The sequence below is a fragment of the Streptopelia decaocto genome, assembly GCF_964273445.1.
Source record: "Streptopelia decaocto genome assembly, chromosome: 7".
NCBI lineage: Eukaryota > Metazoa > Chordata > Aves > Columbiformes > Columbidae > Streptopelia > Streptopelia decaocto.
The window spans coordinates 15448229-15472512 of record NC_138661.1 but is presented as its reverse complement, the minus strand read 5'-3'; the positions used below and the strand labels follow the sequence as shown (position 1 = coordinate 15472512).

Below are 24284 nucleotides of genomic sequence, written 5' to 3'. Positions count from 1 at the left end.
CCTAATGCTTCTCATCAGGCAAGTTACGCACAGGATGCACCACACTGCTACAAAGCTGCAGTGTTCAGGAACCATCAACTGAAACTGGAAGGAAAATGGCAGCTGCCTTTGCATGGATGTGATGATTTGTTGCTCTCAGTCATCACTAAGATGCTTATGAAGCACAGTTTTGGCTTTGATTTGTGTTTTGTTTTGTTTTCAAAAGACAGCTGTCTTCTTTCGTGTGCATCATTGCATTATTCGAAGTGCCAGGATGCTTAAAAAACCATCAAGGATGACAGTTCTGTCTATCAGGACAGCATCGCACTAAGCAGTAGCAGTAGTGTCAATCAGTTCAACGTTATAGAGACTTACAACATTAAACATGGACTGTGCCAGTTTACACCCACTACAAATATGAGAAGTGCTAGTACCTACAGCCAACCGATTTCAGGGGAAAATTCAAATACAACTATCTTTGCAGATCTCCTCATGCTAACAGAGAACACAGCAATGTATACATAGACTTCCATTTCCAGGAAATGTGTCCATATATCTCATTTTTGTGTACTTTTTTAAGTACCTGAAAATTCTTACAGTATTGAGCAGAGCATTTGAAGAATCTCTTCTCATACACAATATATAATTTTCGATTTAAAACAAGCCACTCTATACAAGACACTTTTGAAAACAAGGTCTTAATGTAAAGCCTAGTTTGGCAAGTTCCGTGGTTTGGGGTTTTTAAACCTTTCAAACACTACAAGATCAAGTTGCAACTGAAAAACAATACAGAATATACACCCAAAAATTAAGAAAATACTTGTAAAAATAAAATGCTGGGGAAAAAAAATTAAATCAATTTCACTGAAAAGGCTCAATAAAGTGCAAGCAGTAAATTCAAGGGATTACAGAGTGAAAAGTGAAGTTTAATAAAATTGTACGATCCATATTGTTCACAATGAGAGACACTCTAAAAAGTTTTTTACCTTCGCAGCATGCCCTCATATAAAAATATATTCTAATTGCATTGCAGTACAATCAGATCATGTCAGAATTGAAAATTAAATGAACACTGAAATGCCACTGCTCGTTTTCAGCAATGTTAAAAAGGAAGAGAATATGTATATGTATTCAAGGTATACTCCAATTAACTGGATGAACAGGACCAGCCAAAATTACACAGCATGGTAACTGCAAATGAAAATGATGCATTGCTACTTACTTTCATTGACTCATCACCACTTCTTGAGAAGGCATTCAGTAGGTGCCAAACTGCAGCCATGGAACTCACTCCTGTACAAAATGCTCAGTCTTTGAGCTTTCACTAAGGCAGAACTCTCTAATGACTGGACAGAAGCATGAACTGCAGCAAGTATTTTTACAACAGAAAGTATCTCATGTCATTAAATCTGTGGGTATTTGTCCTCTCAAAAGCATCTCCTGCTTACAAGAAGTCATTTAACTGAAATAACCAAGGCTAATCACAACTTAGATGATTCCAGTGAATAAAAACAAAACTTTATCGTATCACCTGTCAACCATTGCAAGAATTCCATTGTAACTGGAGTTTTGTTTTATGAAAAACAATAAAGCAGGCTGCAGAAGTCTTCCCAGCACTGGGGACATATTCAGATCATTTACCCTCCAGCCAGATTCTCTGGTGTCCCAGCACAGCTAGTGTGATATCAAAATGAACAAGCAGTAACTATTTTCCTTCATAAACTCCTATTTGACCTGTAAGGCCCACCAGCAAAGTTTTGGCTAATGACAAGTATTAAATAAAAGAGAGGGAAACAACCTCCTCATCACCCCTAGAGACTGAAATCTGATCAAAAGCAGCTGATGTCCCTCCTTCAGTGGAGATTTTCCACATAACATATTTGCAGGATTTCCACTTATGACAAGCACAGGACTATGATAAATTTCAATTCTCACTAATCATCCAAAGTGTTAAGTCGTTGAAATTCAGAATGAATAGTTCTCTATTCTGAATAGTCTTTACTTTTTATTTTCAAGTTTGTGCTAATACAATGAAAAGTTTATTCCTGCACAGGTAGTTCCAAGCCTTTTAACTGTCCAGAAATGGTGCAATGTCAGTTGCTTAATGAAGCTTTGTGGACACTGTGGTCACCTATTAAACTGCAAATAGTGTCAGTACCGACTTCAATTTTTGAAGTTTTGTTATCTTAATTTTTCTTTAAATCTTCTCATCCATCCCCAGTTCAAATTAAATGACCCCAAATACTCATTGTCAAATAACTGATGACACACAATTTAAATTAAAAACATCTCTCAAGAGCAGCAACTTTGCAACAATATGAACTTTAAATAAAAGCAGATTATTCAAATAAAGTCTGTATAGAATTTTAACTATGAAATTATGAAATAATTTGTTTTTACTTTACTTAGGATTTCTCATTCTTACAAAGAACTGTTGGCCCCAATAATACTTAACTGCTGTTTTCCCAAAGAATAGTTATTTTTAGCCTTGTAATTGGTGTAGCAGAAGACAAAAGTGTTTTTACACATAATGAGTAGTTTAAACAAATTTAAGACACTTTTCTGTAGGATCATCATCAAATGATGCTCTTTTCAATAATTTTTGTAAGCTTCTAAACCACATAAAGGATAATGCACATTAAATTTTATTCACACTATAAAAAAAGCACAATATACAGGCCATATCCTTTAAAGTGCAACACAACAGAACATTTCTGCAACATTCAGATTCTTCAAAGACCCACAAAAGTAGGTATTTAATATTTAGGAACAAAGCCTGTTCATAGGTGTATCAACACTGAATCTAAATTCTGAATGGTTATCAAGCTTGTCCTTGCTGTAAGTGCCACGCTAAAAGCGATGCTTATGACCACTAAATGATATTATCTGCTTCCATACTACACAGCCTTCACGTCTCATGTCCAAAATGAAAGCTTTTCTCCTTTAGTCAGTGAAGAGCACCTGCAGAGCCCTCTATTAAGGACAGTTCTCTGACTATGCTCAGAAAACATTTTTAAAGTATACTTAGTTTCACCAGACAGGCTGCTGCTTCAGATGTTAAATCTACCACGAAAAATATGGTAAACGGAACAGAGCAAGCATGTCTCTGGGTTGGCAGCGCATGCTTCGCTATGTTTGGCACTATCTACCAAAGGTATTGGTAACACACAGCATAAGCAAGTACCAATTTGCTTTTCACTTCATAAATATTTTTGGTTGGATGTTTTGCTAATAGTAGTTGAAAACCTCATTTGTTCCTGAGATGAGCATTACAAAACAAAGTGAGCTCCATCTAAAGCTGCCAACAGGACAATCTTCTGCATCTCCAGCCTTGCTACCTCCCTGCTGAGCTAGATTTATAATCTCAATCCTCCCCAAGGCGCCACTTCTGAGACTCTTCTTGACGCACATCTGGCCTGATCTGGTTTCTCATTCCACCTAGAACATTTGAGGTTGCCTCTGTTGCAACAATGAAAGGTTTCACCACAGTTGGTGGAATTTGGCGGAGGACTCCTCCTACTGCTCCAGTTACTCCTCTGTTTTCATGCTCACGAGCAGCAGTCTCATAGATTGTTTGGGCCGTGTCCGTAATCCCCTTCAAGAAATTAAGAGAAATTAGTTACACTAAAAGAGAAAAAGCAGCCTCTCCTAATGTTAAAAGAAACTTAAACAGCTCAGCATTCATCCTCCTTGTGATTTGTATTATAATTGTAGCACAACTATACTGATACAAATATGATTTAGGTCTTCTAATGAGGCTTAAAATAAGACTGTTATGAACTTAGAGATGAAAATATTTCACATAACTTCTGGTGTCACTTCTTATGCATGAAACTGTGGGGTACTGTGAACTATTCAAAAATTACAAAATTCACTGAAAACTCCGCAGCTGAGACCTAACTTCCTAGACACGATATCAGGTGCAAATAACTGAAAGGACAATGCAAAAAGTACAATAAAAACAGGTCATCATTCTAATTGTTCGTACATTGTCATGGTAAAGAAAGCTTTCACTTGTTATAAATCCAGCATTATGTTTAAAATTTAACAATCTCAGAATTAACAGTAACTGGTGGGGGTGAGGGAGAGGGGCAGGAATGGAAGGATGGATAATGTGGGGCAGGAAATCAGGTTTATGTGTTCCAGAAAAACTGTAAACCCTCACAACTGTAGAACACTGAAGTCCTATTCACACTTACCTGTGTAACATATTAGTTTATTTCTGTTTTTCTGATTTTTCCGTGCAAGGTTTCTGTTGGATTAAGATTACGGAAAAAGACAGTCTTGTTCAAAATTTTAATCCTGTTCTTCATTTGGCCAGCTTAAACTAACAACTGATATTTTACTTGCAGTCTCAGGAAACAGTTCTTAAGTTTGGTTAAGGACAATTACTTCTGCACTCACCTCTTTTACTACACTGTATGCTTTGGCTACACCTTCCCGTAGGTCTACTGGTTGATGAGCTAAACGATGGCGAGGGAATCGTTTGATCTTTTTTGCTTCAATAAAAGTAGGTCCTGGTGATACCATGTCATATGCAGTTTCTGCAGCTGCCTGAAGATCAGGACCAAATGCAAAATATATAAGAAGTCTTATAGCATCCAAAAACTACTAACAGGGTGACATAATTGTACTAAAAGAATTTTAATTCCTCAAATAATAATTTACATCAGATGAAGGATTTGTACAAGAGCTTCTGGAATAGATGCATCTGTAACAATACACCAAATTCCGTATTTAAATAGCGAATGCTGTAGGCATTGATAGGGGTTTTTCCCCCAACTGCCATTCCTTCAAAGGCATCCTCTAATCTGCACAAAATGCTCAAGATAGAAACTGAACATTTGATCAATTGAACATTTTTCTTACAAACACACAAGCATACACATAATTCCACTCGTGAATAATAGCACTGGTTTTTTACTATATACGTTTGAGCACAGGCAACTCTACAATTTTTGCAATATTCGATGGTAAAAGTGTATTTTCATTATATATTTTACATTATGGAACAGAAATTTATTAGCACTTTAATCCAAGATTACTTTACAGTTAAATCAAGAAAGCTTTAGAGACTTCATGTACATCAACACTATTAGTATTGGTTTTGAGGATTTTTTTTGTTGCTTGGTTTTGTGGTTTATTTTGGGTTTTTGTGTTTGGTGGCGTTTGTTTGTTTGTTGGGTTTTTTTTTTTATTATTTTTATTTAGTTTTTTTTATTTAGGTTAGGTTTTTTATTTGTTTTAAATAAGCAAAGATAAGCTGACATTTTTAAAAAGTTAAGAAACTAGGTCTCATTTTTTAGTGCAGCTGAGTATTTCAGTATTAAACTGTACATTGTACTACATTAAAGACATTCAGAAACATGTAATAGTTTGGGTGTTCAGCTATGTTTTAACACAATTTTTATGCCACTTCACAGACAGGTGCAAGCTTTGCCCAGTCTCTGCTTTCTTATTTACACAGCTGCCTTTTTTTCCTAGACGTGCTCCCAACCTCACATATATAGCATTAAGATATCAGCTTAATATAGAGTACTTACCAGAAACACTTTTCATTTTATGTCTAATTCCAGAAGTAATACACTATACCTGTATAGTCTGAACCATTCTGTTTGTGAGCTCCAGGGCAGCCATTGCAGTGGAAGTACCAAAAGAAGCTGCTCCTCTCTGGAAACCTCTCACAATACGGCCGTCCTTCCGGTACTGCTCTATTGGCAACCACACCAGGTCTTTCAGACCTTGGACTGAAAATGAAAACAGAACGCCATGGTTAGAAAGTTCTCTTGGTTAAGCAAAATTCCTTGAGAGGAAGTGAAAACAAGTGTCAACGTTGTTTGTGGGTTTGTTGTTGTTTTGTTCATTTGTTTAAAACAACTACCATGTGTGTCCGAATAGAAAAAAGAATTAACTTACCTAACTGCACCAGTGAATGCATAGGCCCCACTCCTCCCAAAATTCCTGGTAGCTGGTTTTTCTTTATATCATTAAGCCATTCACTGATGGCATAGGAGAACAATTTATCCACACCTAATAATCTGAAGTAAATAAAGTTATTAATATTTATTTTAAAACGTACAGTTCCTAATAAGACATGCATTATTCAATGAAGTAAACAAATATGTCATTTTAACAAAAAGAAACCTGGTTTCAAGTGTTATCTTTTATTGCTGTTGGCTAACCCAAGCATTTCATGTGTACGTGCTTAAAAAACTAGAATTCAAGATGCATAATCACATCCAGTTCAATAGAAAGTAAACACACAAATAAGAGTTTAGCACAAAGACATATATTAAACACTGTCCTGAAAACAGATGTTCTTCTTGAACACTAAATATTTGACAAAAACTAGAATCAAGAAATATTTGTAAAGTCAAAAAGTGTCTTGGATTTCAGAAGTGCATCTTATCAGAGAATTTGCTTTTTACTTGCTACATTCAGTTATTCACCATAAACTTATTCAGTTTGCAATACCAATGCTAATCTAGAGTTCTATTAACTTACCCATGTCTGTAACAAAGTCTCTTCAGCTTTAACTCTGAGCAGTTTAACTGAGCAAGCCCAATGAGAATCCCAGCTAGCGTTCCCTGTAAGTGAAACATTTTGTTATCACATGAGTTTATTCATCCTGTACAATCTGTAAGTGAGAAATAATTTCATCATCTCAACTCTTATTGCAGGTATTTCTGTTTAAACTGATTCTTCCCCAGTCTCTCAAATGACACCTGTTATGGTGCTATGAATTATCCCACATGAAATCTCACAAAAGATGAAATCTGGCTTTATTGGCTACTCTAAGAAATTAAACATCTGGACACAATAGGGTGTCTTCAGAAATATTAAAATATAACAAATGATGTGAACATAACTCTGGCATTAGTGTGTTCCAGGCCTTCTAAAGCTGCTGTTTCATATTTTGATTTCTTTGGCAGCAGTGCAAACTCAAGAAGTTGCTGATTTTAGTTGTCCATATTTTCCTACTGATTGGCCATGACAGAGTACAAATCTGGTTGTGCAAAGAAGGATTTTTGAGGTCTGCTCTGTGAACTCAGTATGATAACCAACACATATTTTAAAAAGAACTATGAGCGTTTTTTTAATCTATACTAGATTCTCCCATTACTATACTGCAAGGGAAGGAAACAAGAGAGGAAAAGGGGGAAAAAAATACTTTAATCTGGAATTAATGAGGAAGAAAATAAAATACACAATGCTGGCATCAGGTAGTGGTATCATCCTTTGAGGGGCACCACAGCTGTGTAGAAACATTTCCAGCCAGTCACTAAACTGATAAATTGGACTTCCAAGTCTCATTCTGAGTTAATGATACCTGGAAGATGCACACCCTAGATTTAAGATTAAGAGTGAAAAAAGGTTAAGCTTTATAGAAACGAAAAAAAAAGAAAAATTTCTACACTTCTCAAAATGGCAACAATAATGAGTAGGGAGCATAAAAATATATCCCAACTCATGAGTGGGAAAAAAAAAATACAAACAAACAAGCAACATCAATTTTTTTGTTCTACAGCACCAGCATTATACACAAACCTGATCCATTGACACGTGCTTGCCGTGGTAATCAAGCCGTATTGGAACTTCTGATGTAAACCGAAATTCTCTGGGATATAAAAAGGAAATTTTACAGTGAGAAACATGAAAAGGAAATAAAATTGTCCTTCCAAAAAGAAAACCATGATTTCCCAACCTCCTGGAATAGGATGCTAAACCATTTTCTGCAAGCCAGAAATCCTCTAGTTATCATGTTAGTACTTTAGACTAAGCGTACAAAATACAATGGCAAATTCAGCTTTTCTTGGTTTTTAACACCTAGTCAAGGTTAGCATCTATAAAAAATTTAATAGTCCTGCAAAAGTGCCACTAGTCCTGCAGGCGAACATCCTCCCTCAGTTTTCCCAGCATGAATTTCAGTTTAAAAAAAAAAAAAGTATGTCTAATGATGGTTTTGTGCAGCTGGAACTTCTTAAAAAATGCTGTTGGTGATGTATGTGATGAAATAGAACCACAGTCATTCTCTCGTAATTTGGCTCTGCACTGCTTATCAAAGTACACATCTGTTGTTAAAGGCACTGAATACACAAGCTGCATAACAAGCTGAAATTTTTATCAACTCTTCCCAGTCAGGACTACATTACAGCTTTTCTTGATACGTTAATCTCGTACCTCTCCCATGATATCCTTTTCCTTTATATTCTCTCATCTCTGGTTAATTAGATCTCATTTACATTGTATAGAGTACAAAGACTGCTCTTTTTATTTATTTGTAAAACATCTCATTACTGCTTCTGTACATGGCAGAGCTTTAATTAATTTTATTTGCTTATGTACAGCAGTGAGCAAGAGCTAATAAAAAAAATCATTACCCTCCAGTGATAGAAACAAATATATTTTATCTTCACAATCAGTCAATAAACAAAGAAAGAAATGCACCTTGTCATAAAATCTGAACAGTTTATCATCACACTTTCTTAAAACATTCAGCAGAACAGCTCTGAGTCACTGGGAATTTTACAACCAAAGTTTACCTGAAAAATACTGGCTGATCACTGTATGACATCACTTCTTGTGAGAAATTATTATCATCTTCATTAACCACATCCATAGAATCAATGCTACCATTTTCATTTGCTTGCTTTTGTGATGAGAAAGAAATGACTGGACTTGGGTCCTTAAGGCTGTTGACGTGTCTGGGCATACTACGTGTAATTTCAGCACCAGGAGACTTTTTCACTAAAATAAGAAGTTACACACAGTAAACTGACTCATGTTTTTCACAGTGATTATAAAAAAATTGTCTTCATACAATTACTGTGCCCTTAACAGGTTCTAATGCTTATTAATAGGAATTACTAGCAGGGCAATATTTAGATTCTTTTAGTAAGACAGTATCTTAGTTATCAACAGAAATTATTACAAGAAGCTTAAGTTGAGGTTTATGCATTAGTACAAATAATCCATCCAGCTTTACCACAGTATTGCAGAGTACTTCATTACCCATGCATTTCAGTATGACGTCTTAACAGAAATAAGTACAGCTGCTAACTGACTCACTACTATAGTTAACAGAGGAAATATGCTTTTCAATATATACTGTTTTTTGCATCAGATGGTGTAGTTGATTAGAAGTAACTACTTTAACTGTATACATACATTAGCACTGCATAGTTATAATCTTGAACTCTGATCCTTTACCTAAGCTTCAAGCTATTAGACAAACATACTCTTTTATGCAAGAAGTATTAAAGAATGTATTTGTTTTATCTAATAATAACTCTCAATATCTTATACGCAGTCCTCTTTTTTTTTTCAGTTCTTATTAAATATGGTCTAATTTTGGTGAAACCTTTTATATAATGGAGATCCCAGGAGCTGAAGACCTTTATTGGTATTTATAAAACACAAAACTAAAACACCCAAAGTTTCTGTATTCTAGCGTATTAGTTACCAATGCTGGGGTTTGGTCACTAACTCAAGATCTTTTACACACGAGATTCACATGTGAATTTATAGACATGTACACACATTAAAGGAGAAAGAAGTAGCACTTTCAAGTAGATTTTTTAAAAGTGTACCTTCAGGATCTGGAGTAACTAAGAGTTCTACTTCTGTAGAGAGGCTAGTGAAAAAATCCTTCAGGAAAAACAAGGCATCCTAATGGCAAAAATAAAATCCAATCAGGTTAAAACAAACAACCAAACAAAAAAGCCACAGTTCTCTAAAAAAATGTTATCTACTATTCTAGCTCTTTGTTTCTGTACAGATACAAATAAAAACACATTTCTTCTTTTTGATTGCTTAACAAGTGGAGAAGCCACATAGAAATCTAGGACAGAAATCAGAAAGACCCTCTTGGTCATTGCCTCCTGCTTCATATAATATGATTTCATAATCTCTCTAGCTCCATCTTAAAACTGCAGAGCTGTTTTCATCATCGACTTTCACTTTTCAGACTGTTTCAGAACCTAAGTGTTTTAATGACTATAAACTTCCTCTGATTTCCAGTAAAAAGGTATTCAAGTATAGTTTATATTCATCTCTAATACTGCCAATATCGAACAAACTATTCCAGATCAGATCTCGCCACTGCTTCCTTAAACGTCATTAATAGCCATGCAGTTAATGACTTATCAGTGAGATGCACCATACTGGTATCTTCTTCATCCTAAATCTAATGACATCTGGACTATCTTTTCTTTTTTTCATTTCTAACTGATAAGTAGGCAGCTTAAGTAGTAATAACAAGAATTTCTAAAATTACTGCATGCAGGCCTATGCTTCCAAGAAAGCTGTGGCTAATTTTGTAGAAGTTTTAATGGTGATTTTTGCTTATAGTACAAAAGATAAAAGACTTAGAAAAGTAATCAAGAGGAAATATATTTTCTCACCAGATGGCAGTATTCCCATGCTATTTTCATATATGAAATTAGAAACTATACAGAGTTCAATTTTTCTATCAGTAAAATGAAAATCTGGTCTCTAATGTGTGCTGAGAGAAACAAAGTAGGTACGGAATTCCTAATTATGCTCTTGAAAAAACGCACATCTCTCTGCTGACAACAAATTAAGCAAGACGTATCTCAACAAAGAGCAATAACTGCACTTTAAATCTGAATGCACAAAAATACGTAGTTTCCTTACAGGTGTAAAAAAAATGGGCCCAACTGTTTCTTGAGTATATGAAAAATACTTTGCACAAAGGCTTGTTACAGAAAGTAAAACAACTTTTCCAGTTTCTGTTCTTCATGTCACTGTAGTCGACAGCAAGATCAAAGCCTTCAGAGTACAGAAGCAGTCCTCAAGGGTCAAGTGTCCTTGACTAAAATCTTGTGAACAGCTTCTGGATCAATGATTAACTTTTTTCAATTAAACACACCAAAGCCACTTTCTGAACAAACAAAACAAGATCATCCAATAATAATTATGTGCTTTTTAGAAGCCATGACTTCAAAACATTAGAGAGCATCACAATTCTCAGGAGGTAAACTGGTGTTATTGAGTAAACAGCCAGGTCTACAGATAATGTTTTTAGTTTTTACATTTAAAAAAAACCTAGTCTCTGTCATAGCTGGAGTAGAAGGCAAGTTCTAACAGTGATATAAATGGAGTGGCAGAGATCCAAAGATAAGTGTGGCTGATCATGAAAAAAAGAGATACCTAACCAATAAAACAATCCCATGAAGCATTTATCATGGTTACAACTACCTGGTATATGAAACAAACAAACAAACACAGAACAAAACAACAACAAAAAACAAACAAACAACACAAAAAAACCTCACACAGTATCTTGTTTGTTTGTTTTTTGCATTGGCACAACCAACCTGGTCGATATTGAGGCGAAGTGGCATTAGTGAAACACGTAAACAACACTCCTGTGGGGATCGGCCAGACTCTGGACGGACATGTAATGCTTTAACCGTTAACTGAGAAAAAGCAACAAGATAAATGAAAGTAGTAACATTCACAATTATTAAATCTCAGGACACTAGCTAGGAAAAACATTTACTGCAAAATCTCTGTACTATTCTGATCCACTTAACAATTAATAAGCTAGTGTTCAATAAATATCTTACTATGGATGTTATAAAAAATAAAATGAAAATAAGAAAACCCCAAACCAACAAATTAATAAAACCTTTATAGAACCAGCAAGACTACAGTATATAATAAAACTACAACTCTGCACGTGTAGTGAAAACTCTCATCACACTTACACAAGCAGATATTTGTTCAAAACCAAATACTGAAAACTACCAAAGCAGTCCTGCACATCCACTTTTTTTAAACTAACAGAATCTTGAAAACATTAATACCTGACCTACTAATACACAAACAGACTCTTTAATCAGTTTTAATATCCACAAGGAGTCATGCCAATAACTATCAACAAGTCTTATTACTTCAATGTTCCAGGACCTCATGTTCCTTCTTCTGCAAGTTTAGGAAATGTATACAGTCTCCACAATGAGAGTCTGAACAATATAATTAATTAACGAATTCTATAACTGTACCATGTTTGAATGCGCTTTTCTGGGCATCTCCTTACTGCAGTAGAGATAGAGAAATTTATTCATCTGTGACGTCGCTAAGCGATCTCGAATCTCCAGGTCTTGAACAACAAAAACCTGCCGTGACACTGGCTGCTCCAACAGGCTGGATTCACCTTCTGCACCACCTGGAGGGTATACCTCATGCTGGAATTTCACCTTTCAAAAAGGAAAGAAAAACAGCATAATCAGCTTCAGAGGAAAACAACCTTTAACAAGAGAATATTACAGAAAAAAAAAGAAAAAAAAAACAACAACCAACACTAAATACCACACATAAGAACTTTAAAAGCTGTCCTCTATTTTTAATTTACAGGAATAATATTAGTATTTCTGAAAACTATTCAGATTTTTGCACATCTAGCAGTAGAAATCTTCCAGTTCCTAGTTGTGTACTTGTTAATATTTTAGGATGCAAATTTGAGCCAAAGAGTCAGAGTAAAGACAAAGAGCAAATTTTGCTTTTCATTTTAAAATCAACTCTGCTTTTCCCTCTCAGTCCTGACATCTTTCTTATATCGTGTTCAAGCCTGTACCACGCAATCTTGTGGTTCTTGAATTTTTTTTTTTTTACTTACTTTAGACTATATAAATTCTAATCCATTACCTTTCCTAAATTCTAAAGAATTCTGAATTATCTCCTTTTCCTCATCTCTTGATGTAGTTTGCCCTTTGAATCGAAGACCTGTGGTTACACACGAATCACTCCCTGTTTCAGTAACTCCCCCTGCATCCTTGCCTGCAATGTAACAAAGCAAAGCTCACATCGCCAGCACAACAGTGGCCTCTCCTGGCCACACACCGAGACGTTAAGAAACACGGTATTTAAGTGCCCTGTTCTCAAGATACTTGTCATAATGAACATTTTAAGTGTTGAGAGGAAAAATAGATATTCATCATAAACATTGCTCATAAACTTCACTTTTTTGAAAGTCTTATTTTCTCCTTAATGTTTTTGGGTTTTTTTTAACCTTATAATTACTAAGCCTTGTGCTAAGTTAGGGGTACAAGTAGGGGAAAAAAAAACATATGCGTCAGTACTAACTGCAACTCATTAAATAACAACAAATTAAGAGAGATTGCTATACTTCTACATACAAAGTTTTCCACTTGGAATGTGATACACTTCCTTTTTTCACCTCTTTCATTGCAATGCTGTGGTTTTTCTAAAAAAGGCTAAAATAAGTATTAGACACTTCCGGCAAGTTTGAAGTGCTAATGGGATGAATTTTAAGCTCTAGAAATGTACATAGACAATAAAAGTAATTTAGTTTTACATAGCACCTTTCATGTTCATGCAAATGTTCAAGAAAACCTTATTTTAAAAAGCTTTTGTTATTGACCCATTTAACAAGAAATTCAGTTAACTCCTTGCCAATACTCTTCACAGTGCCAGAATCAAGCATCTAGTTTCCATGTTAGAGCTAAGCACAGGCTTAAAAACAACAGTAACATTTTTTTATGCCTAAAGGGTGCTAAACATGTTAGTGAAAATACAGGAATGATATCGTGACATAAATTGGATATTATTTAATATCCAATTATTATCAACTAATACACTGAGTGTCTCAACTGATCTACATCCTGGTTATTTTGCTAGAAGATTTAATTTCATAATAGATGTACCAATTCAGAGTAGAAATGAAGACAGAAAAACACAGCAGCAGTTATAGAATGCAGTTATAATAAACAAAAACTTTAAGAATAGTATAGTATCCTGCATCTTTAGAAACATGTTTATTCAGCAAGTAAACAATACTGTGCTAGAAGAGCAAGCACATATTTTGTTAAACAAATTCCAAATTCATCACCGTCAAAGTGATTGCTTAGCTATAGATACTAATGGAAGAAATCCTACTGAGTTCTAATGGAAAGCTGTTATCAAACATATACCATGTAAAGTTATTGACACACAGACAGTCATGGCTGAAGCTGTTTTCTGTTGTTCACCTTGCTTAACTGTATTTCCATTAGGAAATCTGGGTTTCTTCCTCTTCCCCCAGGTGCTGCACTCCGTCCATGCCTCGTTGGTGTATGAGAAGGAGAACTATGAGGACTTCTGGAGAAATAAAAAACAAAAATACACTTTCTCAGATTAAACTTAAAGCTATCTCACTGCTAATCTAACACCAATAGTATATCTGTTTCACTGGACATAACTTATTAATATTTTAATGGTAACAAGAGAAAAGTAACAGAAAATACCAAAAGAATACTGGAAGTTGTGATACTGTTAACCAAATACTTTATTTTTATTGTTCAAGTAATGCATATTTAAGCAGAATGCTATGTGTATGCTTCACAGCAAATGAACATTCATAGAACATTTCCTTAATTTTGACTATGATAATAATCACTCTTTAGCTTACATGACATCTTGAAAACCAGACTCGAGCTACCATAGCAGTAGTTTTGTATGCTCCTCAAGTCCTCTTTCAGAAAATTTAACTTCTAATATAACCCTTCAAAGCAAACCCATCCATCCATCCCAATAAAACCACCAAAACCAAACACAGGCTGTCCGGGTTACAACACAGGAAAAATACACTCTGGTGAGTGGAGCTGAACTAAGTAAGGTGATCTTTAAGGTCCCTTCCAACCCAAACCATTCTGTGATTGATTCCCTGTGAGAAGGAGCAAAGAAGCAAGAGAGAGAGACTGAAGACTGAATAATGAGATTAACTGAATAGTGAGATTAACCCCAAATCAAATGAAAATTAAGTATTTTTAAATGTTTGAATCTACAGAATTACATCCAACACTTACATGAAACTTTTAGCTGGAGATGTTGGTGGTGCAGTCCCAAAATCCCTTCCACCATAAAGATGCCAAATAAGAGAGATTTCCTTTACAACATAGCGTACCAGGGGAACAGGAAAATGAAGAGGAGCTTTGCTTGTGTCTGTTTTTTTAATAGGTTGGCTGAAGTGATTTTCTTTTATGACAATTGGATCATCAACCATTATTTTTATTACTGGCTCTTCCTCTTTTTCCTGATTAAAAAGAAAAGTACATAGCATTGAGAATGTGAAATCTGCTTTCTTTATTGAGATGTCTAATTTTTTCCTATGAAAATATTCTGTACTGTCTTCTAAAGCTTATACAACACAGGTTTGGTTTAGAAATGACACTTATTAAGTAATTTCAACACAAAAGCACATGAAAGTAAACTGGAAGCTGAGTATTAGTTAAAACAAAAAAATTCCTCATACAAAACTGTAAACAAAACAAAACAAAACAAGAGTGAAAACAAACAAAAAACCATGGAAAAGTCCAGGCTGCCACATTAGCACTTTTAGGACAAACAAGCTCAAAGATAACTGGGCAAATACAGCTTCTAATCAGGGACCCAGAACTATTTATGTCTATTAGGAAGAATACAACCAGAGATAGTATGAAAAATATGAATACAAGCTGTTTTCAAAGAGTTTAAGTATAGCTTCCCAAATTTCTTAATGCGGTGGACAGACAGTGGTGTAAAGCGCCAAGTTTTTCTCTGAGGTTTGGCAAAGATCTTTGGCCCATAAAAGCACTAAAAGCTTAAACTATAAGAGAAATTAATAAAATATTAAAAGATGTGCAATGCTGCTATTTTGATAATTACTATATTTTGCTTCTAACGCTTTTTTTCTAACTATGCCATTATTGTAAGTCAAAGTGGTAATGATAAAAAACATCGCTAAAATGTAGGAAAACTGCCCGTATAATTCAATTCAGATCAGAGAATAATTACATACTGCTGGGATACAGAAAAATCATATGTAATTGAAAATACCTGCGTTCATTTCTAAAAAGACCAACGCCTGAAGTCCTTTCAAACAGAAAGATTATTTTTCTGCTACTCTGCCCATTGATAAAAATACCACAAAGGAATCACATAAAACTATGAAGTCTAATTTGTTCAGGTCCTACATAGACTTTTCTCTAATTCAGTTTATATACGGATTGTTTTAGCAACTCTCAAAGCTTCTTACAGCAACTGCAACTTTGGGTGCGAAAAGAATGCAGAAATCATCACTTTCTGTGGGAACATCTCCCATGGCCTCATTTATCAGGTGATGAGTGAATGAAGCATAAGTGGGACTTGGATCTTGTGAGACATTTCCACTTTCGTCTGGAAACAGGAAGAGATCTGAGCAAGATGGCTCCTGAGTTTGAGATCTGTCATCCAAAACTCCTGAGAGTTGAAGGAAGTTGGAAAAGACACGTTTCAATGGAAAACATCTTTATAAGATATGAAAATATGAATAACATTAACAGTTAACTAAAATGTTATTTCAATTACATAAATGGAATTTGCTTATTGTATCTTGAATTAATTCCTACTGTAAATAAAATACCATTTTAAAAAATTAAGCTACTGTACAATTGAAGTGATTGCAATATAATCATAACTAGTTACTAGTAGACATAACTGACAAAAGATAGAAAAACTATTTGTAAAAAACCCACAGATTAAAAAAAAAAAAAAAACACACACAAAACCACATTTTTTGTGTCCAAGTCTCTCATTCTGGTAGAAGGACCACAACATCCATAACTTTTAGTACCACACTGACTGCTCACCTTCCACCATCAATTAGGTAACCAGACATCACAGAAATAGTTAAATTCTTTATTTGCAGTGCAGTACAAAACCCTCAGACAATTTAAACCTGGATTTAACTCTAGGCATGATGCAGAAGCTGTAATCCTGTGATTAAAAAAAAAATCTATTATCTTGTTTTACCTGCTAAGTGAAAGATTTCCTCATAGTTAAAAGTTATTTCTGTGACTCAGAAGTTTATCATCCTCCTGGGCTGCCTTCATTCACAGAAAAGAGGTCTTTGATTCCCCCACACTGCAGTATCCCATATAAACTTTCACCCATACTAACTTAGACTCCTAAAGAATCTGGGGTCCTGAAAGAGTCTCACAAAGTCAGATCCCTTCCTTTCTGTTTTCAGTACCTGACTAACGTGTATTTGACTAGATTCTTAAATTACTTATGTATTAGTGTTATTAAAAGCACGAAGCCGTTTCATAGTATGAAGGCTTCAGACAAAGGTACGCTCCCATTCTTATTGCAGCATCTCTACACACACAAAACTGTCAATCCCACTTTCCTTCCAGAAAGGTTGTACTTTGTGTGTCCCTATGGCTTCAGAGGACTCTTACCATTAGACTCCGGCTTCATGGCAGAAGCAGTCTGAGTCTCAATTTCCTCCATTGCATCGCTCATCAAATCCCGTAAAATCTGTTGCTCTGATTCAGCAAGGCCTGGTCCGTGGGAAGATGGTTGGCTGAAAGTTTCTACCTGTAGGAGAGGAACTATACATAGTTACATCTCAAAGAAAACCACAATATTGTGCTGAATAAGATTTCGCTAGAACAGCTTGATACACAGCTCTTAAACTGTAAGAAGTAACACCTTAACTCTACAAATAATCAAGTAAGCTGAAACTCTGAGATAGATGATTCATAAAGTAGGTTAGAACACTATGGTTCAAGGTATTCAGATCCTCAGAGTACTTGGACAGCTCATGTACGTCCTGGAATTTCCTTCTTTAGATAAGAATAACGTACAACAGGTAAACAGCACAAAATATTTTAAAATATTAAGTAGTTACCCAGGCAGAAAAAAAGGCACTACTTTATTTTCAAATATATTTTAAGTTAGATGCCATCAGTTAATTTCTTTGCAGAAAATCTCATGTTCTTTGGAAATAGAATGGGGATATCAAAACTAAAACGTATTACCAGGAAGCATAAAGTTAAGTTCATATCATTTTGCCATTTTATACCTTCATTTTTGGCTTGCTAACTCCACGTTTAATCTCTGTCTTAGCAGGTGGATGTAAGTCACCATAACTTGCAATATATTGTATGAGATTCATCAGTGCAGCACATGAATCAGAGCAGGTACGAATATGGATTACATCACTGGAACAGTGCAGCTCAAAATGTGGTTTAGTCTAGACAATAAAAAGATGAGAATACACTTCAAATCAACCCAAGGTTCCATAAATTAAATAAAATTGCTTTTAAATTAATTTACCTAACTAGTCAAAAAGGGCTCAAAACCAGTACATGTAAACAGAAAAACTTCCATTGATTCTAAGTATGATAAAGTAATTTTCAAAACACAATCTGTCATGGAGATTTTACATTTTATTTTATTTGATTTTATTTGTGATTAAATACTTACTCTTTCCCCATCAGAATCAGATTTTACCGTTGTAATGGTTAGTTCCAGCAGTCCCATATCCATAACACGAACATAATCTAAAAGACAATGAGTAATTAAAAAAAAAAAAAAAAGTTAAGACTTAATAACAAACATCATTCTTACTATGCATTTTTGGTTATTTAACAATTAAAAATAGCATAAGCATGAAAAGGGGTCTTTTCTGTCAAAACCATTTAAATTTCTGCATTTCCACCTTTTATGAGGATTACTCTCAGAGTTCAAATTTCAGCTACTCAGATCAAGAACTCAAGTATTTTCAATCCAATCCAGCACTCCTACTGCCACCATCTGTGTGCAGTGTAATCTCCTAAGATATTTATCTTCATCCCATCTGTGTGAGTTAGAGAAGTAGAGGCCCACAGAAATTGGGTGACTAAGCATCCTAGCAGGTTTTTTTAGTTGAAGTCAGAGAGTAGACATTTTCACATTGTACTAATATTTCAGTACCACAAATAACTTACTTCCCCGCTTTCTTGTTCAAACAAAAGAGGCATCTCTTTAGTCTGTCCTTCACTATGGATCTCATACCTAAATTAAATACATACATTTGTGGGCACGGGGTTTCACTATTTCCCTAATTCATTTGTTAAATGTTAATGTCAATGTTCCCCAGTCCTTAAAGGTTGTTACTATACAAATGGGAGTAAACCAGTTGGTGTAATTCTTTTCAAAACCTAGAACTCTGTGCCATACACCACCTTTCAAGTTCAACTATTTAAAATATGTATGTTATAAAATGAGATCTCTTTTCTATGAAGACTTCTTTCTGTGGTAGCTCCATTTTTTTTTTTAAATGCTTTTTTTCAAATACACACTATGAAACTGTAACAAGAACATGAAGGACTTGCACATTGCTCTTCTCTGACATACCTCTGTATCCACAAATCCAAACTAGAACACTCAGATTGTCATCAACACCACTTTGTTCATTCACATTCAACTTCCTGTTCCTTATCTCCTCATATCTCTTTTTTCAATAACTTTTATATATGCTGAATATGCCTGTAGTTCTGTTCCTTTAGGTTCTGCAATTCATTAGTCATATCAAAACATCCTTACCTCTATGGAGGTTCACCGTAACAGTGTTGCACTTGTCAGACAGATGCAAAGCAGCTTCATCTAAAATTATCCTAAGAGACAGAAAAAAGAAAGATGAAATAAGCACGCTAGAGAAATGCTGTGCAATTCACTAGACAAACGAAAGTAGTTCAGGAAAAATATTTTAAAACACAAATATATCTAGCATATTTTATTAACCACTGCAAGATATTTTTGCCGTTGCTAATTGTATTTTATTTGCATTTCAGCTGATACATTTGATCCCTCCTAGAATGAAAAGTAATGCTTTTGGCATATAGAATTAACACTTATTTCCCTTTTTTTTTTGTCTACTTAATAAAGTAACAGACACATTTATTTCAAAGGTCATTTATAAGTTTTTTTCGATAGAAAGAAGTAACTTTGGCCGATGCTTCACATCAGAACAGGCATAAAAAAATGAATATTCAACTGAAGTTGCAAGAAAAAATATTAAAAATTTACAGATGTTCAGTAACGATTAAATATTTCCTTAGTTAATATACTGTCTCCAAATAACAAATCATTATGAAATCTTAAGGTGCTACTAATTAACAAAATAGGCACAATTTCATTTCATAACATCTTCCAACCATTTTAAAAATTGCAGAATCACTAGTTGTTAAAGAAAGCAATCCAACTTTAAAGCAAAAAAAGTATTTAACCTAATAAAACAGAAGGATTACACATGAGCAAAGTATATTTCAAAAGATGCAAACCAGTGTGATGATTTACACAATGCAAATGCTTCCAAGGTTAAAAAAAACAGGTGTTACAAGTTTTACAGGAGCTTCCATGTTTCACAATCACGTAAATTATACCTGAGAGTAGAAGAGGATTTATCTACTGCAACACTGCTGGAAATGCTGAAAGTTTCAACAGTAAGTAGAGATCTGACTGGCAAAAACAAAGGCCTAACAAGAAACAGAAAAAAAAAAAAAATTAATTCTCTGTACCTATTTAGAAGTGCAATCAAAGTCTAACAGGTTACCTAACTAAATCTTCTCAGGCCTAGGCAAATGCTTACCCTACTTGCAACTGCTTGCAGTTTAACTTCTGTTAAGTATTTTTCTTCCAAATAAGCCTAAATAAATATTCTTTAAAAACTCAAACGTTCCTAAAGAATAAATATTTAGATGCAGTACCACCAAGTGACATACACTTGCATTTTATTTACCTGTAATCAAGAGCACAACTCCACAGATGTACATGAAATGTTGTAATTGTAGCTGGAGGATTATATCCCAAAACAGGCTCATCAGAAATATTCAAAAAATATAAAATCTAAAAATCAAAAACATATTAGTATTTCAATATCTGTTCAAATAGTAAATAACTATGCATTAGAAAATATAAAAATCAGTAAGAGATATGACAATAAAATGTTTGGTTAGCAGAAAGAAAAGAGAGTGAACAATCTTAGCTATTTAAAGATGATTACCCAGCATTTCAATATAGAAAAGCACAGAATGTAAACAGAGCAAAAAATACAACATCCAAACTGCAGCCTCAAAGGTCTGGAGAGGACCAGTCCGCAGATATTTACACACAGCTTCCACATCAAGGGTCCCTAGCCCGCTCTGCTATGCTGTATCTCTGCATCCACACGGATCAGTACAACCCTACTAATTCAGAAGTTTGCATTGCAGTTGTTTGTGTAAACTGTTGCTTACTACTTCCCTTCCCAAAAGTCTTATTCTCCATTACAGCTATTAAAATGATGTGAACTAGGAAATAGACAAGGGAGAAAGGGGACTTGAGGAATGGAGTGAGCAGAAAGGAAAAACACTTTCAGCGCTGCAAGTAGGGTCTGTTTGTCTGAGGGTGTGGTTTTTAGCTCACGGATATCTAAGTACTTGTATAGCATCGGTCAACTGAGATTTTCCATCTGAACTTCTTTTTTAAAAAACAAACAAACAAAAGACCTCAAAAAACCCCAGCACCTCCCTGACATGTTGTGGGCCGAGATTTAGGACGATGAGAGGAACTGTAGCAAATAAGAACTTAAGAGCAAGACTACAGTCTGTCAATAGCCTGAAAGAGAGACAAGAATGTAAAGAATAAGACTTCCAAGAGCAGAGTAAGATATGACACAGCCTAACACACAGATTTGCCATTGAGGTTTAGTTTGATACTTGAAGCAGTTGTTAAAGCAATGAAACTGAAAATGTAGTTGAGAAACTGCAGCAGCCTGACCTGACCTGTTCATGCCAGCTTAAACCTGAAGGCAGAACTCTGTGCTGAAGGGTGGCTCCTCTTAGTCCAACAGCAACTAGAAACTCCTGCACAAAAAAAGTTGCACAAGTTAGTTTACACAAAATACATGTAACTACTTGACATCCAATTATGAAACACAGTCATCCTTCTGCTCCCAGAATGTATTAGTGTCTAGAAAGGAAAACAGGACTGGACCAGGATAAAGCATTCAAAAAGCCTTGCTTCCTAATTACAGAAACCCTGGGATTCATTCTGGGATTCACCAGAGCACCAACCCAACTTAGTTCTTTCTCATGCTGTTCAAACCTGAGTCGATTGAGTCTCTGTGACATTGTGCAGGTCTGCAGATTCCTCCTTCTCTAGATAACTCTACCGAACTGTTTGTCATGACAATACCGGCTAAGAGGTCATCTTTCAGTCATGCTAATGAATGTTACTGGCAAAGCAACGGTACCACTCATTTACCAGTGCTACTCCAAACAGGTAAGAAAAGGCTGCCTATGAGATGACAATGCTAGTAAGCTGAGTAGAAAGCTTCTAACTCTTTGTATTTGTTCTTGCCTGGTTTGGCACCAGATTAAAACTCAATCAAAGAAAACCAAGAAAAACATCAACTAGACAAGAAATGGATTCAGTAAAGAAACAGTGTGATCAGCATAGTGAAGCAATGTAAGAATTATGCTGATACTTAAATTCTACAATCCAAACAAGATTGTAACAGAAAATTATAGTTTGAGGATGAATGTCTCAGAATTATATGGTTTCTTCATTTGTAATCCTTGTAACCTCACATCTAGATGCTTCCATATAAACCGAGATAACTCAATTTATAAAAGCACAAATTTGAAAACACAAACCTTTGTATTGCTTTCTATTTTATCTGATTGGATTTTGACTGCAACCGTCAGCATACTTGGACAATCCACTCCTACACTATCTGAAGTAGTCCTACTAAGACCATCTTCTTCAGAAAAACAAATAGTAGGTTCTAACCAATGGGGACGTATTGTGCTAGGCAGTCGTACTTCAGAGGAAGGGACGGCACCATCTACCATACCTGCAAAGAGATTTTAGAATGAGTTACCTCATGCTTCAAAGCTGTTACTGATGAAGAGTTAAAGAAAATCTTTTTCTGCTTAATGCCTTTAAAATTATTTTATTTACCAAAGTTAGTCATGCACACTGACAATCAAAAATTGTGAAGGAGAGGTTACAGGTGATTTAATATTTAAAACCACAGCTGTAGCCAAAAATCTTCAGTGTGACTACAGGGTTGTTTTTTTTATTTGCCCAACAAAATGACAAAGTTGAAATAAAGGACAGAAATCTCCTATGGATTACACATGGAGAGACAGGAATATTTCTCTCCGTTTTATGAGATGATGCCAGGTTAACCTCTAAACACACAGTAATTAAGCCTCGCACTGAAAATCCATTATGTTGACTACCACTCATTCAGAGACATTTGAGGGCAAAATCTTAAAAAGGTTTTACTACATGGGGGTTACCAACCATACAAATTACACAGTCAACATAAAATTCTTCATCTGCTGACTAGAATTAGCTACCCAGGAAAGACACAGAAGCCATTGGTAACTTGTACGTTTTAAAATTAGATAACCAGTAACATGTAGGAAGTGTGTACTTCCATAATAAAGAACAGACTGTACAGCTCATTTGCCAGAGGACCACAATATCTTTAAAAGACCAGTAGTTCCCAAGGAGAGTTATCATGAAGTTATGTAACTGTATCATTTAGGAGCATTAGCCATGAACTAAATCTATTGTGCCAAATGATACACTACCAGAGGAAAGGAAAAAAAAAAAAAAAAGAAGAAAAAAAAAAAAAAACAAACAAAAAATAACCAAACAAAAAAAAAAAAAAAACACCAGCATTTCTCCTAAAATATTTTAAGTTTACCTCTTTTCAAATTTTCTCCCAAAGCCACCTCAATCCCACCCCTACCTTGATGATATAAATTGAAGCTGCTAGAATGGAGACAAACATAGTGTCTGTCCTCGAAGCCTTCATATTTAGTCACGCTGAAAAGAGAACCACTGTTGAACTCAAACCAGAATTCGCCATATTTTCCTTCCAGTGTATTTCCATCATCCTGCTGAAGGAAGAACAGCAATGATAAAATTATTGTTTGCTGAATATGCTGCAGTTAGAAAATCTAAACTAGCATAACACTTGCTACCAATACATATTTTCCTGCTTGTATTTAGTTATTATCATGTAAAGCAAATAAACAGAATTGCTAAAATATTGTGTTGCATTATTATCTCACTATAGTACAATAGCATGAAGATTACAGAATTACTGTTGTAAACACTTGTTCCTTCCAAAAACAGTACATACAGGATGAAGGGGATGAAGGGTCAAAGCAACAGAACAACTTTTTCCAGCCCCAGTGTCTTACCTTTACATCTGTGAATACTGACACTAATCCATGTGTCACATTTAGCAGAACAGACAGAGCACTTTGCAAATTCTTGTTCTGAGAATCAAGCTTTTTCCTTCTGCGTGAACGATAGTTTGGATCAACAGCAGAATAATACTGTAGTGTTTCTTCCTCAGATCCACTCTCGTCATCTAATAGATGAAATTAAAAACAACTAACTCTCTAGCTAGTACACATATTATACCAATAACTCATTGCTTTTCCACCAGTAATGCAATTCAGTTTCATGTTTGTTTTACTTAACTAAACAGT

At 35.0% G+C, this 24284-nt stretch overlaps 1 protein-coding gene across 3 annotated transcripts in view; it reads right to left on the bottom strand.

The window, feature by feature from the left end:
- Nucleotides 1-2603: 2603 nt before the first annotated feature.
- Nucleotides 2604-24284, bottom strand: part of ATG2B (autophagy related 2B) — a 42455-nt gene continuing 20774 nt past the window's right edge. For 2 of the 3 annotated variants that reach the window (XM_082057643.1, XM_082057645.1), the window contains 23 exons: nucleotides 23991-24163; nucleotides 23534-23684; nucleotides 22425-22624; nucleotides 21552-21632; nucleotides 20528-20634; nucleotides 20172-20264; nucleotides 19333-19403; nucleotides 18232-18308; nucleotides 17828-17998; nucleotides 17202-17340; nucleotides 16019-16221; nucleotides 14811-15037; nucleotides 13995-14103; nucleotides 12009-12203; nucleotides 11319-11420; nucleotides 9570-9648; nucleotides 8523-8727; nucleotides 7528-7597; nucleotides 6484-6566; nucleotides 5896-6017; nucleotides 5572-5726; nucleotides 4384-4533; nucleotides 2604-3574 (listed from right to left, as the gene is read on the bottom strand). In XM_082057643.1, the coding sequence (XP_081913769.1) occupies nucleotides 3344-3574; nucleotides 4384-4533; nucleotides 5572-5726; nucleotides 5896-6017; nucleotides 6484-6566; nucleotides 7528-7597; nucleotides 8523-8727; nucleotides 9570-9648; nucleotides 11319-11420; nucleotides 12009-12203; nucleotides 13995-14103; nucleotides 14811-15037; nucleotides 16019-16221; nucleotides 17202-17340; nucleotides 17828-17998; nucleotides 18232-18308; nucleotides 19333-19403; nucleotides 20172-20264; nucleotides 20528-20634; nucleotides 21552-21632; nucleotides 22425-22624; nucleotides 23534-23684; nucleotides 23991-24163 (3194 nt within the window). In that variant the 3' untranslated portion in view covers nucleotides 2604-3343. The remainder of the gene's footprint in view (nucleotides 3575-4383; nucleotides 4534-5571; nucleotides 5727-5895; nucleotides 6018-6483; nucleotides 6567-7527; nucleotides 7598-8522; nucleotides 8728-9569; nucleotides 9649-11318; nucleotides 11421-12008; nucleotides 12204-13994; nucleotides 14104-14810; nucleotides 15038-16018; nucleotides 16222-17201; nucleotides 17341-17827; nucleotides 17999-18231; nucleotides 18309-19332; nucleotides 19404-20171; nucleotides 20265-20527; nucleotides 20635-21551; nucleotides 21633-22424; nucleotides 22625-23533; nucleotides 23685-23990; nucleotides 24164-24284) is intronic. The other variant, XM_082057644.1, reaches the window with a different exon arrangement.